General features: G+C 39.9%; 1 protein-coding gene across 1 annotated transcript in view; it reads left to right on the top strand.

Annotated features, from left to right (window-relative positions):
* The window catches only part of DNAL1 (dynein axonemal light chain 1), a 49,980-nt gene that overhangs the window by 16,894 nt on the left and 16,080 nt on the right, over window positions 1–17,006 (top strand). The window contains exon 5 of the mRNA XM_019009859.3: window positions 8,586–8,641. Coding sequence (XP_018865404.1) covers window positions 8,586–8,641 — 56 coding nt within the window. The remainder of the gene's footprint in view (window positions 1–8,585; window positions 8,642–17,006) is intronic.

Raw genomic sequence — 17,006 nt, forward strand, 5'->3', positions numbered from 1 at the left:
AGTCTCTCTTCAAGCCCTATATGCAAATTTATCACTAAATCCTGTTAACTCTACTCTTTGAAGGAGCTCTCAAATAAAGTGTTGCTTTTCCATTTCCAGGAGTTACAACTTTTTAGACCCTCATCATCTTCCCCTTAGGTCATGTTCTTCAAACATTTTGACCACTTTCCATTGTAAGAAATACATCTGAATGTATTATACATTCATATGAATATGCATATCAAATATATACATACATATAAACTTGAATAAAGTTTGCAAGACAGTATTTACCCTTATATAGCATAGGTCCCAGTAATTTTTTTTTTTTTTTTTTTTTTGAGATGGAGTCTCACTCTGTTGCCCAGGCTGGATTTCAGTGGTGCAATCTCAGCTCACTACAACCTCCGCCTCCTAGGTTCAAGCAATTCTCTTGCCTCAGTCTCCTGAGTAGCTGGGATTACAGGTGCCCACCGCCACGCCTGGCTAATTTTTGTATTTTTAGTGGAGACAGGGTTTCACCATGTTGGCCAGGCTGGTCTCAAACTTCTGACCTAAAGTGATCCACCCACCTCAGCCTCCCAAAGTGCTGGGATTATAGGCGTGAGCCACCACACCTGGCCAGTTCCAGTATGTATTTTTAAATTTTTATTTCTTTTTTTTAAAATGCTGATCACAACACACTAAATTGATTTCACAACCTATTAATTTAGGCTCATGACCCATAGTTTGAAAAACACTATCTTACAACTTTTGTGATAGTCAAACAGGTCAGGGTCACTGGTCTCATTATCTAAGGTGTTATCCTAGTTCATTGCCTCATGACTGAGAAAGTTAAGGAATGTGGATGCAAAGGGTGAGGTTGCAGTGAAAGTTTAATGAGTGAAAAAAGAAAGCTCTCTGCAGTGGAGAGGGAACCCCAAGTGAGTTGCTGTTTTTACAGCTGAATTCAAAAACTTTTATAAGAAACTCCTCTCACCTCTGTAGCTGTTTGAGTAACTTCTCTTATTTGAAAAGCTGTCTGCACAACTCCCCCTTATCTAATGTAGTTGTGGGTGTATCTCTAGGCAAGCATCAAAGCACTGCTTCTCTTCTTTGTATAATTGTGGATTTGTTTTAGGTAAGTCCCTCTCCTCCCTGTACAGGTTCCCAGGGAGCCTACTGTGTACATATCTGAAAAGGGGAAGAAACTTTCCTGGGAGCCCGCCAGTTACACAAAGAAGAATCTGTGCTGGACCCTACATACTTATCCGTGCAGGTGCAGCCTGAGTTTTCCACAGACTGTTATATTTTTGCCTGTAGCTGTGATTTTTCAGGCAGGCTGCTTTTCCAAGGACCAGCCTTAACTGTTTACTTAACTGATTTCTCCTTTTCTTCTCCCTCAATAGCCTCCTAATTGATCTCCTTTCCTCCTGTCTTTCTGCCCTTCAGGTGACCTTCATCACTGATAACAGAGTTTTCTTTCTAAAAAATATCATTTGAATATCATTATATCAGAGACCTTTTAATGGTACCTCTTTGCCTAGTAAAGACCAAATGCCTTGATGTCGCATTAAAAGTTATCTAAAAGCTTTTAATATCCAATTTACACTCAAATACACTATTTTAAAAATGACTTTGTAGCATTTATTAATGCAATAATTTTCACTGAGAACAGCTTTTTCCTGTAACAGGAAAATCCTATAACAAATTAAGATTAAGAATGCAGCCAGGTACCATGGCTCATGCCTATAATCCCAGCACTTTGGGAGGCTGAGGCAGGTGGATCACTTAAGCTTAGGAGTTCGAGACCAGCCTGGGCAACATAGCGAGACCCCCATCTCTACTAAAAATTTTAAAAATTATCTGGGCATGGTGGTGTTTGCCTGTAGTCCCAGCTACTTAGGAGGAGGATTGCTTGAGCTCAGGAGAGTGAGTCTGCAGCAAGCTATGATGGTGCTACTGCACTCCAGCCTGTGCAACAGAGCAAGACCTTGTCTGAAAAAAAAAAAAAAAAAAAATTACGAATGCCACGTGTGAATGTCACCCCCTCCTTGAAGACTTCCCTCATCTCCATCGTCAAAATTAATTACTCCTTTGGAAATATTCATAACAGTCTACTTGGATTATAATAATAATTACCTATCTCATATAATTATTGTGAAGATTGAGTTAGTATATATAGAGTACTTAGAATTGTGCCTGGTGCATATAAAATGCTCAATAAATATTAACCATTATTATAGTTACTTGGGAATATGTTCTGCTCTTTAGATAGTGAATTTCTTGAGGAAAAGCATCATCTTATTAATCTTTTAATCTTCTATTTCAGTTCCCCCACCCCTCATACCTTACTCAAAGTTGGCATTCAGTACTTATACAGTGCTGGAAAGTTGGCCTTCGGTATTTACATAGTGTTAACTAGTAGAGTTGTGTGTGAGATGCCTGTCTATTCTAATTTTTTGCTGACTCACTCAAACAATTTAAGCTATTACATTTTATTCTCTGCCTCAGTTTTTTTCTCTGTAATTGAAGTAACTTGCTTAAATGTGACTAAGCAAGTTGATAACATTATTTATCATGACAGATTACATGATTTTCTTTATATAAAAACATGACTATGGGCTGGGCACGGTGGCTCACACCTGTAATCCCAGCACTTTGGGAGGCCGAGGTGGGTGGATCACCTGAGGTCAGGAGTTTGAGATCAGCCTGGCCAATGTGGTGAAACCCTGTCTCTACTAAAAATACAAAAATTAGCCAGGTGTGGTGGCGTGCGCCTGTAATCCCAGCTACGTGGGAGGCTGAGGCAGGAGAATAGCTGGAACCTGGGAGGCGGAGGTTGCAGTGAGCCGAGATCACGCTACTGTACTCCAGCCTGGGTGACAGAGTGAGACTCATCTCAAAAAAAAAAAAAAAATGACTATGATAATAGTGAAAATGGATGACCTATGTAGGGCTGGCAGTGGGTTTTAAATCACTTTCTAACTTGGGTCAGTTGGTAGAGACTCTCAGGAAAATTGTAATAATAAGAGTTCTAAAAACTTAGTGGAACGAATACCTTGATCAATTATTCATGTCTGCTGTAGACACAAAATCAGAGAGTATAGGTATTTGCTATATTTGGCTCATTTCATTTTAGTTCTGCTAGTTACAAATACAATTTATGTAGTCTGTGGCTAGCGAATACATTTTATCTGTGACTATGAAGCAAAAAGAAGCTAATTGATCCATATGAGGATTGAAGTTATGCTTTAGCTTGCCTCCTACCCATCTCCTTTCATGACACTATAGTCTTACCTATTATGCCATCATAAGAAGATCTGGAATAAATAGGTATTCCTATTTAACAGGTGATTTATCAGTCAGAACAACCCTAATAGCAGTTTATATTTATTGTACCAGAATTGTGACTAGAAAATTGCTTGATATGACTATGTTCAAACCATGACTAAAAAGCTGTATAATATGAATAATAATCTTAAAGATTAGAAAATAAATTTTGTTGCCATTTATCTTTGGTGAAAAACTATACTTTACTCCTTCAGGTTACAGGTTACAAATAAGCATAAAACTTGAAAGCACAGTTTTGATTTTCATCAGGATACTGTATGAAGAAAACAATAGTACTTTTCTTCTAGTGGTACCCTACTTATGCAGCACATAAAATATGGAAAATATATATTATGTTATGTTAGAACACTTAATCTATTAACTTTGGATATCATAATTTATTTCCTTATACAGTAATAAATATGGTCTTTTTAGCCATTCGTTACCATTTTCATGTGCAGTTTTTCAAAAAGGGGTTAGAGATTATCTTAGAAAAAGTTGCGTATATTTGTTATCTCCAATTGCTGAGGTCATTTCTCAGTCCTCATCTTAGTTGATGAATCAGCGTATTTTTTGATACGGATGATTTCTCTTCCCTCTTTAAAGCATTTTCAGTATTTGGCTTTAGGATACTGTCCCCCTTGATTTCCTCCTGTCTTTTTGGCCACTTTTTCCCAGTTTCACGTCCATAACCTTTAAATATTGCAAGTCCCCACGACTCAGTTCTTGTATCCCTTCTCTTTTTTTTCTTCATTTACTCCCTAGATTATCTCATCTAGAGTCATGGCCTCACCATCAGTATGCTGATGGCTCCCACATTTAGATCTCTAGCCCAACTGTGTCCTCTGAATTGCAGATTCATACATTCCATTGGGTGATATTTCCACGGGATATCTAACAGACATCTCATACTTTTTTTAAATTGATTTTTTCTTTTTTTTTTTTAATTTAATTTTATGGCTGGGGACGGTGGCTCACACCTGTAATCCCAGCACTTTAGGATGCCCAGACAGGTGGATCACTTGAGGCTAGGACTTCAAGACCAGCCTGGCCGACATGGTGAAACCTCGTCTCTACTAAAAATACAAAAAAAAATTAGCCAGGCGTGGTGGCATGCGCCTATAATCCCAGCTACTTGGGAGGCTGAGGTGGGAGGATCTCTTGAATCAAAGTGCTGGGATTACAGGCATGAGCCACAGTGACTGGCCAACATCTCACACTTAACATGTCCAAAACTGAGTCTTGATATATTCCCCTAGCCCCAGATAAACCAACTCCTTGTGTGTTTCTTTTCTTTTTACAGGATCTTGCTCTGTCACCCAGGCTGGAGTGCAATGATGCCATCTCGGCTCACTGCAACCTCTACCTCCTGGGCTCAAGCGATCCTCCCACCTCAGCCTCCTGAGTAGCTGGGACTACAGGTGTGCACCACAAGCCAGACTAATTTTTTTTTTGTATTTTTATAGAGTTGGGGTCTCCCCATGTTGCCCAGGCTGGTCTCGAATTGCTGGGCTCAAGCAATCTGCCTGCCTTGGCCTCCCAAAGTTCTGGGATTATAGGCGTGAGTGAGCCACTGCTGAGCCATATTTATCTCAGATAGTGACAAGTCCATTTTTCCAGTTGTTCAGGCCAAACCTCTTGGCAATTTCTTGACTCCTCTCTCTCACATCCTCTCTAAAGCCTATTATTTCCTCTAATTTCTTTCATATTATACATATGGACTTACAACCAAGAATATTTCTTCTAATTTCATGTCCTATTACTCTTCCTTCATTCTCTCAGCTTATGCGGTCCTGCCTCAAAGCCTTTGTACTTGAAGTTCTCTTGCGTGTAAATGTTCTTCCTCCAGATATCTGCATGGTGAACTCCCTTACTAACTTCCTTTGGGTCTTTCCCTAACATCATCTCCTATCAAAAAATCAACTGTTCCCAACCTCCTGTTATTTCATTCCTTTTACCTGCTTATTTCTTTTCTCCTTCACATTTTTCACTATCTAATATACTTACTTATTTTGTTTATCTGCCAAATGTTAGCTCCTGATAGCAGGAATTTTTGTCTGTATTATTTGCTGTAATATTGCAAGTGCTTATTGCTGTTCCTGGTGTATAGTAGATGGTCAGTAACTTATGTGTTGAGTGAATAAGTTATCGAATAAGCATTTAATTCTTCATGAAATAGAAAAAAGAAAATGGTGTTTTTTCATATCAAGAAGCTTTAAAGAATAATTATGTGATTTTCTTAAATATTTAATTTTCATAAATTTGTAGTTATATGGGATATATTAGTTTGCTAGGTTGCTGTAACAAAGTCCCACAGATTGGGTGGCTTAAACAATAGAAATTTTCTCACAGTTCTGGAGGGTAAAAGTCCTGTAGTTGTGATCAAGATGTCAGTGTGGTTGATCTCTTCTGAGGCCGCTCTGCTTGGCTTGTAGATGGCCGTCTTCTCCCTCTGTCTCTTTTATTTTTTTTGAGACAGAGCCTTGCTCTATCACCCAGGCTAGGGTGCAATGGCACGATCTTGGCTCACTGCAACCTCCGCCTCCCAGGTTCAAGCAATTCTCCTGCCTCAGCTTTCCGAGTAGCTGGGATTACAGGGACACACCACCATGCCCAGCTAATTTTTTTATTTTTAGTAGAGACAGGGTTTCGCCATGTTGGCCAGGCTGGTCTCGAACTCCTGGCCTCAAGTGATCCACCCGCCTCGGCCTCCCAAAGTGGTGGGATTACAGGCGTGAGCCTCTACACCTGGCCCCTCCCTCTCTCTGTACATGTTCTTTTCTCTGTGTCTATGTCCAAATTGCCTCTTGTTACAAGGATACCGATCATGTTGGATTAGGGCCCATCCAAATGACCTCATTTTACCTTAATTACCCCTTTATTTTTTTTTAAGTGTCCAAATGGCCCAATTAATTACCTTTTTCTTTTTTTCTTTTAGACAGGGTCTCACTCTGTTACCCAGGCTAGAGTGTAGTGGTGCAAACTCCTGTGCTGAAACCATCCTCCTGCCTCAGCCTCCCTGAGTAGCTAGGTTTACAGGCATGTGCCACCATGCCCAGCTAAACTTTTTTTTGAGAGGGAATCTTGCTCTGTCACCAGGCTAGAGTGCAGTGGCGCAATCTTGGCTCACTGTGACCTCTGCCTCCCGGGTTCAAGTGATTCTCCCGCCTCAGCCTCCCAAGTAGCTGGGATTACAGGCATGCGCCACCATGCCCAGCTAATTTTTGTATTTTTAGTAGAGATGGGGTTTCACCATGTTGGCCAGGATGGTCTCGATCTTCTGACCTCGTGATCCACCCGCCTCGGCCTCCCAAAGTGCTGGGATTACAGGCATGAGCCACCACGCCCGGTCTAAATTTTTTATTTTTTATTTTTTATTTTTATTTCTGTAAAGGCAGAGTCTTTCTATGTTGCCCAGGCTGGTCTCGAACTTCTGGCATCAAATGATCCTCCCACTTCACCTTCTCAAAGTGCTGGGATAATTGGCATAAGCTACAATGCCTGGCCCAATTACCTCTTTACAGGCTCTGTCTCCAAATGCAGTCCTATTCTGATACTAGGGATTAGGATTTAAAGATATGAATTTTCCGGGGGACACATAACATGGGGTCTTGCTTCAACAGTTAAATCATTTTGTGTGAATTAGACCACTCTTAAAATACCTTGCTCTAAAAGCTCATTGTTTCTTGTAAGACAAATTAATTTATTAAATAAATTGAAGTTATATATGCCTGATTCTCACACACACACACACACATCTGTATTGTGTACTTACCATGGGTTACACATTTCACTGAATATTTTAGGTAATTATCTCATTTCGTCCTTAAATTCCTATAAGACAGAAATTATATTTCCCCATTTTATATATGGTAAAATAGATTCAAAGAGGTTTGTTTGCTTCCCTAGAGAGTTGGGATTGAAACTCAGTTAATTGGATTTGAGTTCTTACCATTCAATTATGGATGTTATAGAACAATGTCATCCAACAGAACTGTCAGCACTGTCCCAATACAGTTGCTACTAGCTACATATAGTTATTAAGCACTATGAAATGTGGCTAATGTGACTGAGAAACTGAATTTTAAATTGTAATTAATTTTAATTAAAGAGCCACATGTGGCTAGTGACCACCATATTAGACAAAGAAGTTATAGATGTTTAAGTTATGAAAATTAAATATAGTAATAAGCAAAAGTAATCACAGTAGTTTCTTGGAACAGAAATGAGGTTTCCTGGGTGTTTCGAAAAGAAATTTATTTTTAATTTGGAAAAATAATATATGCACCTGGTTTTATTCAAATGGTTCAAAAGAGGTTACAATGGGAAATGTCTACTTCTGTTAGTTCCTCCCCAAAGACAACCACGGTTTCTACTTTCTTTTTTCTCTTCCAGAAATAGCCTATAGATATACAAATAGAAATAACCTTTAAAAAATAAAGATAGGCATTTTATTTTATTTTTTATTTTTTATTTATTTTTATTTTTATTTTTTTTGAGACGGAGTCTCGCTCTGTCGCCCAGGCTGGAGTGCAGTGGCGAGATCTCGGCTCACTGCAAGCTCCGCCTCCTGAATTCACACCATTCTCCTGCCTCAGCCTCCCCAGTAGCTGGGACTACAGGTGCCCACCACCACGCCCAGCTAATTTTTTGTATTTTTAGTAGAGACGGGGTTTCACCATGTTAGCCAGGATGGTCTCGATCTCCTGACCTCGTGATCAGCCCGCCTCAGCCTCCCAAAGTGCTGGGATTACAGGTGTGAGCCACCATGCCCGGCCAGGCATTTTATTTTTTAACCAAATCACAGTCTAATTATTTAAAAACTTGACAGCAAATGATTTTTTAAATACCAAATTTATTTTTTTTACTTCTGATCCTTCATGGAGTGAGGTGGACAATATATAAATGTATGTTCTTATTTTCTAGTATGAGTTCTTATAAGAGATTTGAAATATATATGCTCCCAAACTCAAAATATTCTCTACTGCTATTTTATCCTGTAATATTTTTATTAGCCAGCAGTTTAAGACCATGTGTTCCAGATAGCTAACCATTTTTAAATTTAATATTGACATGTTATGAAATTATACCTGTAGTGTTTACTTTAGATGATAGGTCAATGTTATTTTCTACTTGATTACCCATTTTTGTTAACACAACCTTTCTTACTCATCCTTACTCATTGTATGAGGATATCTATTATATAAAACTTATTAAAGCTTTATTATTCTAGATTTACAACAATTGTGTAATATGATTCTAGTAAACAAAAAAATGTTTTCTTTTCACTACAGAAAACTTGAGGATATTATCTTTAGGAAGAAACAACATAAAGAACTTAAATGGACTGGTAGGTTGTTATTTATTATTATTTTATTTATTTAATTTGCACACATCTATGAATAATTTCTTGGATAAATTCCTTGAAATGGAATTACTAGGTCAAAAGGTATCAGTTTCTTTTAAGGCTTTTGTGACATATTCTCAAGTTGCCCTTCAATAGGTTTGCAACAACCTGTACTCCCACCAGTAACGTGTGAGGTTTCCCAATTTCCCATACCAGCCTTGGGCATTTAAAATTTTTTTGACCTGTCTTATTTCTATATTTATTGGCCATTTGAATTTCCTTCCAAAGAATGTGAGATGGAACAATAACGTAAAACTAGGCAATTTCCGGAAAGATGAAGTGAATATTTCTTGTATCTGTTCCTGAAAAGACAATACTTTTTGATATGTTTATTGTTAAATAATTCATAAACATACTGAAATTTTGTATGGCCCTGGCTGCTTTTCCCCTCCCAATAAATCTAGCTTGTGCTTCGTAAGAGGCAGTGGGGAGCTGAAATTACAGTGGTTTCCAACAGTAACCTCCCAAGACAAAACAGGCTAACATGACCATCCTCCCCAGTACAGAAACAGTGGTAACCCTGAATAGGAGTCATGTTCAGAGGTGCAATTTTGGAATTATCTCAAATTTGTTAGCCAAACTCTGAATTATATTTCCACCTCTGTGATTCTATTTACCCGCATAAAGAGGTACTGATGAGTTTATAAAATGCTTGGAAATTCTTAAGGGTCAGGCTGGGAGCAGTGGCTCACGCCTGTAATCCCAGCACTTTGGGAGGCCGAGGCAGGCAGATCACAAGGTCAGGAGATGGAGACCATCCTGGCTACCATGGTGAAACCCCATCTCTATTAAAAAAATACAAAAAAATTAGCCGGGTGTGGTGGCGGGTGCCTGTAGTCCCAGCTACTTTGGAGGCTGAGGCAGGAGAATGGCATGAACCCAGGAGGCGGAGGTTGCAGTGAGCTGAGATTGCACCGCTGCACTCCAGCCTGGGTGACAGAGCGAGACTCTGTCTCAAAAAAAAAAAAAAGAAATTCTTAAGGGTCAGATTCTGGGATTAAATAAAGGAAGTTTCCTAACCCAAAATAATAACCATCAGATGAATTATTTGTTTTCTAATTGGATATGGTGAGTAAAATTCTTAATGATCTATAAAAATTTGATTTTTTTTTTTTTTTTGAGACGGAGTCTTGCCCTGTCACCCAGGCTACGGTGCAGTGACATAATATCAGCTCACTGCAACCTCCGCCTCCCGGGTTCATGCCATTCTCCTGCCTCAGCCTCCCGAGTAGCTGGGACTACAGGAGCCCGCCACCACACCTGGCTAATTTTTTTGTATTTTTTTAATAGAGATGGGGTTTCACCGTAGTAGCCAGGATGGTCTCGATCTCCTGACCTCATGATCTGCCTGCCTCGGCCTCCCAAAGTGCTGGGATTACAGGCGTGAGCCACCACACCTGGGCAAAATTTGATATTTGTGATGTTCTAAATAAATTGGTAAGTTTAAGGATATTTAGCCTTCTGTCCAGTTTCTGAGCCTTAGATGGTAAAAATTTCAAATATAGAGACATTGTGCATAAAGCGTAAAATATTAAATTGTAATACAGAAATTCAGAATTATTATATTTCAGGCTAAATGTAACTTTGAGTTATCTATAAAGAAATAGTTTGCAGATAAATGTACTCCAGAACTTTTAGTGTCAATATACTTGATGTTCCCCCAGGTATTTATAGAATCCCTTATAGAATCCCAAATTCTCAAGTATTACTATAGCATGTAATTTATTCCATAAAATGTAATAAATACCCAGAGACCACAAATAAATTATAAATATAGGATTAAAGGTATGTATTGTGTATTAAGATGCTATCTGGCTGAACTATCACTTGTTTTAGATATCGTCACTTTCTATACACTCCTATCAATGATAGCCAATAGTTGTTTTTCTTTCCAGGGTGTAATGTGGGGTTTTGTCCAAAAGCTTTATTGCTTATGTGCAGAATAAAGAAAAACAAAGCTATGGCTGGGCACAGTGGTTCATGCCGGTAATCCGGCACTTAGAAGGCCAAGGTGGGAGGATCCCTTGAGGCCAGGAGTTTACCTGGGCAACATAGCAAGACTTCATCTCTACTGAAAATTTAAAAAGAAATTAGCCAGGCATGGTGGTACATGCCTATAGTCCCAGCTACTCGGGGAGGCTGAGGTGGAAGGATTGATTGCTTGAGCCTAGGAGTTTGAGTTTACAGTGAACTATGATTGTGCCATAGCACTGCAGTCTGGGTGACAGAGGGGAAAAAAAAGAAAAGAAAAGAAAAAGAAAGCTGCATTGGGATGCAGATACTGGGCTTCAAATATGTTCACATACTAGATGACTTATTCATCTAGACACATCTGCCTCATAGCATGATTTAAATAGCTGTCTCAGTAAATTACAAATGATTACTGTAATGTGTGAAACATGGAATGTTAAGTTGAAGGAAAGGGGTTTATTTATAACTATTCAGGAAAACTATTGAGGTACATTATAAGCCCATTTGTATATATGATCTGGCCTTTGCCTTCCTTTCTGATCTCATTTCATGTTTCTCTTCTCCTAGTTGATAATCTCTAGTGACTGGCCTTCTTTCTGTTCCTTGACCATGCACAATTCATTCCCACCTGAGAATCTTTATACTTGGCTGTTCCCTCTGTCTTAAAATCTCTACTGCCATGGATTTCCACAATGCGGGCCCCTTCTTAACCCTCACACTTCAGCTCAGATGTCACCTCCTCAAAGGTGACCCAATCACGATGTGGGCTCCTTCTTGATCTTTACACCTCAGCTCAGATGTCGCCTCCTCAAAGGTGACCCAATCACCGTATATCTAAAGCAGCTCTCTAAGCAGTAATTCTTTTTGTTTTAGACGAGGTCTCACTCTGTCACCCAGGCTAGAGTGCAGTAGTACAATCATAGCTCATTGCAACCTTGACCTCCTGGGCTCAGGCCATCCTCCCACCTCAGCCTCCTGAGTAGCTGGGGCCACAGGTGTGTGCCATCATACCGAGCTAATATTTTAATTTTTTGTAGAGACAGGGTCCCACTATGTTGGCTGATCTCAAACTCCTGGGCTTAAGCAATACTCTGGCCTCAGCCTGAGCTGAGTAATTCCAAAGTGCTGGAATTACAGGCGTGAGCCACCATGCCCGGTGGAGTAACTATTTTTTTGAGCCAGGGTCTCACTGTGTCGCCCAGGCTGGAGTGTCTCCTGGGCTCAAGCAATCCTCCCGCTTCAGCGTCCCAAGTAGCTGTGACTAAAGACACACCTCATCACACTCAGCTAATTTTTTTGTATTTTTAGTAGGGGTCTCGCCATGTTGCCCAGGCTGGTCTTGAACTCCTGGGCTCAAGCAATCCACCTGCCTCAACCTCCCAAAGTGCTAGGATTACAAGCCTGAGCCACCACACCTGGCTGAGTAACTCCTACTAGTTGTAATTTTATTTTTTCATGTTACTCATTATTACCTGAAATTCTTGTTCTTGTTCTCTCTCTCTCTCTCACACACACAAACACACACACACACACACACAAATCCTAATGACCATTCAGTTTTGATTTTTGTTTGCTTAGAGACAGGGTCTCACTCTGTCACCCAGGCTGGAGTGCAGTGGCATGATTACAGCTCACTGTAATCTCGGACTAGTATAGTTTACTGTAATCTTGAACTCCTGGGCTCCAGCAATCCTTGCTCCTCAGCCTCCTAAGAAGCTGGCACTACAGGTGGATAGCTGGGATTACAGGTGTGCACCACCTTGCCCAGCTAATTAAAAAAAAAAAATTTTTTTTTTTGTAGTGATGGAGTCTTACTATGTTGTACAGGCTGGTCTTGAACTCCTGGCCTCAAGTGATCCTCTTGCCTCATCCTCCCAAAGTGCCAGAATTACAGGCGTGAGCCACTGTGAGGGCCTGGCCATTTCAGTTTTGTTAATTAGCATCTACAATAGTGCTTGATATATATAGTAGACACTCTGTAAGTGTTTATTCAGTGACTCAACATGTTTTATTACAGTTACACAACTATTAAGTTAAAATTGTAGGCTGGGCGCAGCGGCTCACGCCTGTAATCCCAGCACTTTGGGAGGCCGAGGCAGGTGAATCACGAGGTCAGGAGTTCGAGACCAGCCTGACCAACATGGTGAAACCCCGTCTCTAATAAAAATATAAAAATTAGCCAGGCCTGGTGGCGCGCGCCTGTAATCCCAGCTACTTGGGAGGCTGAGACAGGAGAATCGCTTGAATCCAGGAGGCAGAGGTTGCAGGAGCCGAGATCGCGCCATTGCACTCCAGCCTGGGCAACAGAGTGAGACTTTGTCTCGATAAATAAATAAATAAGTAAATAATAAAATAAAATATGTTTTTTTGAGACGGAGTCAAAATTTTAATTCTAGGCCAGGCGTGGTGGCACGTACCTGTAATCCCAGCTACTAGGGAGGCTGAGGCACAAGAATCACTTGAACCTGGGAGGCCGAGTTTGCAGTGAGTCGAGATCATGCCACTGCACTCCAGCCTGGGTGACAGAGCAAGAGACTGTCTCAAAAAAAAAAAAAATTTTTTTTTTTAATTCTATAAGTACCATATGTTCATTGCGAAAACAAATCAAGCAATTTACAAATATGCGAAATATGCTGTGAAAATCTTTGGTCTTTCTACCTCCTATTCCCTACCAGCTCCATGAAGTAACAAAAATTTTATTGTTTTGTGCACTTTAAAATATTTTCTGTGGATATACAAATAAATAGCTCTGTGCATATGTGTGTGTGTGTCATATTGTTTGTTCTGATAGTGTACAAGCCATTTTTTCCTGTAATTTAGCTTTTTCTCTCAACAATATATCAATAATATCCTTCAATGTCAATACATGCAGATTTAATACATTAAAAATAGCTGTGTAGTTTTCTACAGTATCAGTATACAATCATGTATTTAACTATTCCTATACTGCTGGGCATTTTGATTATTTCCAGGTTTTTTTTTCTTGGGTGAGGAGTGTGGGTTTTCTCTCTCTCTCTCTCTCAATTTCTTCCTCTTTCCACAAATCATGTTGCAGTGAACATCTTTGCACACATGTCCCTCAGCAGTTATTTGTGTATTTACATGTGATGGGATAGATTTATGAAAGTAGAAAAGCTGAGGATATTTTTGTGCCTTTAAATTTTTGATAGGTACCTCAAATTGTTCCCACAATGCTAATGCTAGTTTCTATTTCCATCACTGGCACATGGATGAAGATTATCCCCTCCACCCTCAACATCAGTGAGTAGTATTCTTTTTTTTTTTTTTTTTTTTTTAATTGAGATGCAGTCTTGCTCTGTCGCCCAGACTAGAGTGCAGTGGCGCGATCTCGGCTCACTACAAGCTCCACCTCCTGCGTTCACGCCATTCTCCTGCCTCAGCCTCCCAAGTAGCTGGGACTACAGGCGCCGGCCCCCCACACCTGGCTAATTTTTTGTATTTTTAGTAGAGACGTGATTTCACCTTGCTAGCCAGGATGGTCTCGATCTCCTGACCTCGTGATCTGCCCGCCTCGGCCTCCCGAAGTGCTGGGATTACAGGCATGAGCCACCGTGCCCAGCCAGTAGTATTCATATTTTTAACATTTGCCAGTATGATAGGCAAAATGGAGTCTGGTGGTGGTGTTGATTTTTTTTTTTTTTTTTTTAGAGGCAGGGTCTCGCTATGTTGTCCAGGCTGAACTCAAACTCCTGGGCTCAAGTGACCCTCTTGCCTCAAGTCTCCTGAGTAGCTGGGACTACAGGCCACTGTTCGCGGCAAGTACTGTGTTGTTTTAATTTCCATTATCTAGTCAGTTCTGACTTTGAATGTCTTTTCTTTATAAACATATATATAAATATATTTATTTATTTATTTATTTATTTATTTTGAGACGGAGTCTGGCTCTGTCGCCCAGGCTGGAGTGCAGTGGCGTGATCTTGGCTCACTGCAAGCTCCGCCTCCCGGGTTCCCGCCATTCTCCTGCCTCAGCCTCCTGAGTAGCTGGGACTACAGGCGCCCGCCACCACGCCCGGCTAATTTTTTGTATTTTTTAGTAGAGACGGGGTTTCACCGTGTTAGCCAGGATGGTCTCGATCTCCTGACCTCGTGATCCGCCCACCTTGGCCTCCCAAAGTGCTGGGATTACAGGTGTGAGCCACCATGCCCGGCCCATACATTTATATATATATATATATTTGTGTGTGTGTGTGTGTATGTGTGATGGCAGTCTGACTTTGTCACCCAGGCTGGAGTGCAGTGACACAATCTCAGCTCACTGCAACCTCGACCTCCTGGGCTTAAGTGATCCTCCCACCTCAGCCTCCCAAGTACTTGGGACTACAGGCACGCACCACCACACCCAGCTAATATTTTTTATTTTTTGTAGAGATACGGTTTCACCATGTTGCCCAGGCTGGTCTTGAACTCCTGAGCTCGAGCAATCTGCCCATGTCGGCCTCCCAAAGTGCTTAGGACTACAGGCATGAGCCACTGGGCCCAGCTGAACATCTTTTTATATGCTAGTCATTTAGGTTTCATCTTTTGGAAATTGACCAAACACATTTTTAACCTATTTTTCTACTAGACTTATCTTTTTCTTACTGAATTATAGGTACTTTTTAATATTCCTAATAATTATCAATATTGAAAATGCTATTATATTGTTGTTGTAATTATCATTTATTAACCACATAGTAGGCTCTTTACATGCATTATCTCATTTCCAGCTCACAAGTAGATAGTGTTATTATCCTTATTTTAAGATAAAGAAACTGAGGCTCAGTTATGTAAAGTATTCAAATATAGTGAGCAGGTATTTTTTTTTTTTTTTTTTTTTTTAGCAGTGCTACCCCATAGGCAGTGTGCCTGGAGTAGCAGTTGTGAACAGGCATCCTTAAACACTGTTGCTGAGACAGGCAGTTTGTCAATAGCTATCACAATATTCAATGTGTATTTCTTTGTCCCACCTATTCTATATTTAGGAGTTTTTCATACATGGACAAAGATGGTGGAGCAAGTATTTCACTGCAACATAGCTTATACAAAAGACTGCAACAATCTGAGTGTCTATCAGCAGTGGACTAGCTAAATATATTAATAAATACTATGCATTGAGGAAAAACAATGAAGTGGAACTTCCCTCTGTGTGTTGAAATGGAATAATTTGCAAGATATATGAAGTGTAGAAAAAGCAAAGTGAATATTTATATGTACATATATGCATAGAGTATTTCTGGTGATAGCTGTTACTTCTGGGCAAGGGAGCTGGGGTATAGGGTGAGAAAGACTTTTCTATTTTTATTTATTTTTTTATTTTTTTGAGACGGAGTCTCGCTGCATCCCCCAGGCTGGAGTGCAGTGATTGGATCTCGGCTTACTGCAACCTCCACCTCCCGGGTTCAAGCGATTCTCCTGCCTCAGCCTCCCAAGAAGCTAGGACTACAGGCACATGCCACCACACCCGGCTAATTTTTTTATTTTTAGTAGAGTCAGGGTTTCACCATATTGGCCGTGCTGGTCTGGACTCCTGACCTTGTGATCCGCCTGCCTCGCCCTCCCAAAGTGCTGGGATTACAGGCGTGAGCCACCGTGCCGGGCCAAGACTTTTGTTTTTATACTTGTTGATTTTTTTAAATCTTGTGTACATTTTTAATACTCTTTCTGTTAAAATACTGATTATTTTCTCCTTAAAAAATGCAAACAGAAAAATGTACTCATGTTTGTAGTAGCATTATTTATAATAGCCAAAAGGTGGAAGCAACCTAAGTGTTCACTGAGAGATAATTGGATAAACAAACAAAAAAGAAGCTAATGAAGTAGAGGGGAAGGGCAGAAGGAAAGGGGAGGCAGAGAAGAGGAAGAAGCAGAAGACTTAAGTCATGTTAGTCAGACCCTGGCAATCTGATCACAGTTTCCATATTGAAATTTAATGCAGTTTTCAAAACTGATATATTTTCTCTTAGTTTGTTTCTTGTCTTTTTACCTTATTCGTGGTTACCAAATGGTATTTAAAAATTTTTGTTAGTCAAATCTTTATGGTTTCAGTGTTTTGTATTTTACATAGAAGGTCGTAGGTACTAGATTGTAAAAATAGTCTTATCTTCTCTTTTTTAATTAAAAATTTTAAGTCTATACTCTTAATTCATCTGGAGTTTATTTTTACATGTGTCATGAGGCGCAGGTGTCATGTCTTTTTTTTTTTTTTCTTTAATTGGTTAGCCATTTATTGAAAAGTCTCTTTTTCCTACTGTTTGTAAATGCCACCTGCTAAACTCCTGGATATGCATGGGTAGGTTCCTGGATGGTCAGTTTCTTTCTGTTTGTTGTTCTTTCTATA

Source organism: Gorilla gorilla, chromosome 15, assembly GCF_029281585.2.
Source record: "Gorilla gorilla gorilla isolate KB3781 chromosome 15, NHGRI_mGorGor1-v2.1_pri, whole genome shotgun sequence".
NCBI classification, from domain to species: domain Eukaryota; kingdom Metazoa; phylum Chordata; class Mammalia; order Primates; family Hominidae; genus Gorilla; species Gorilla gorilla.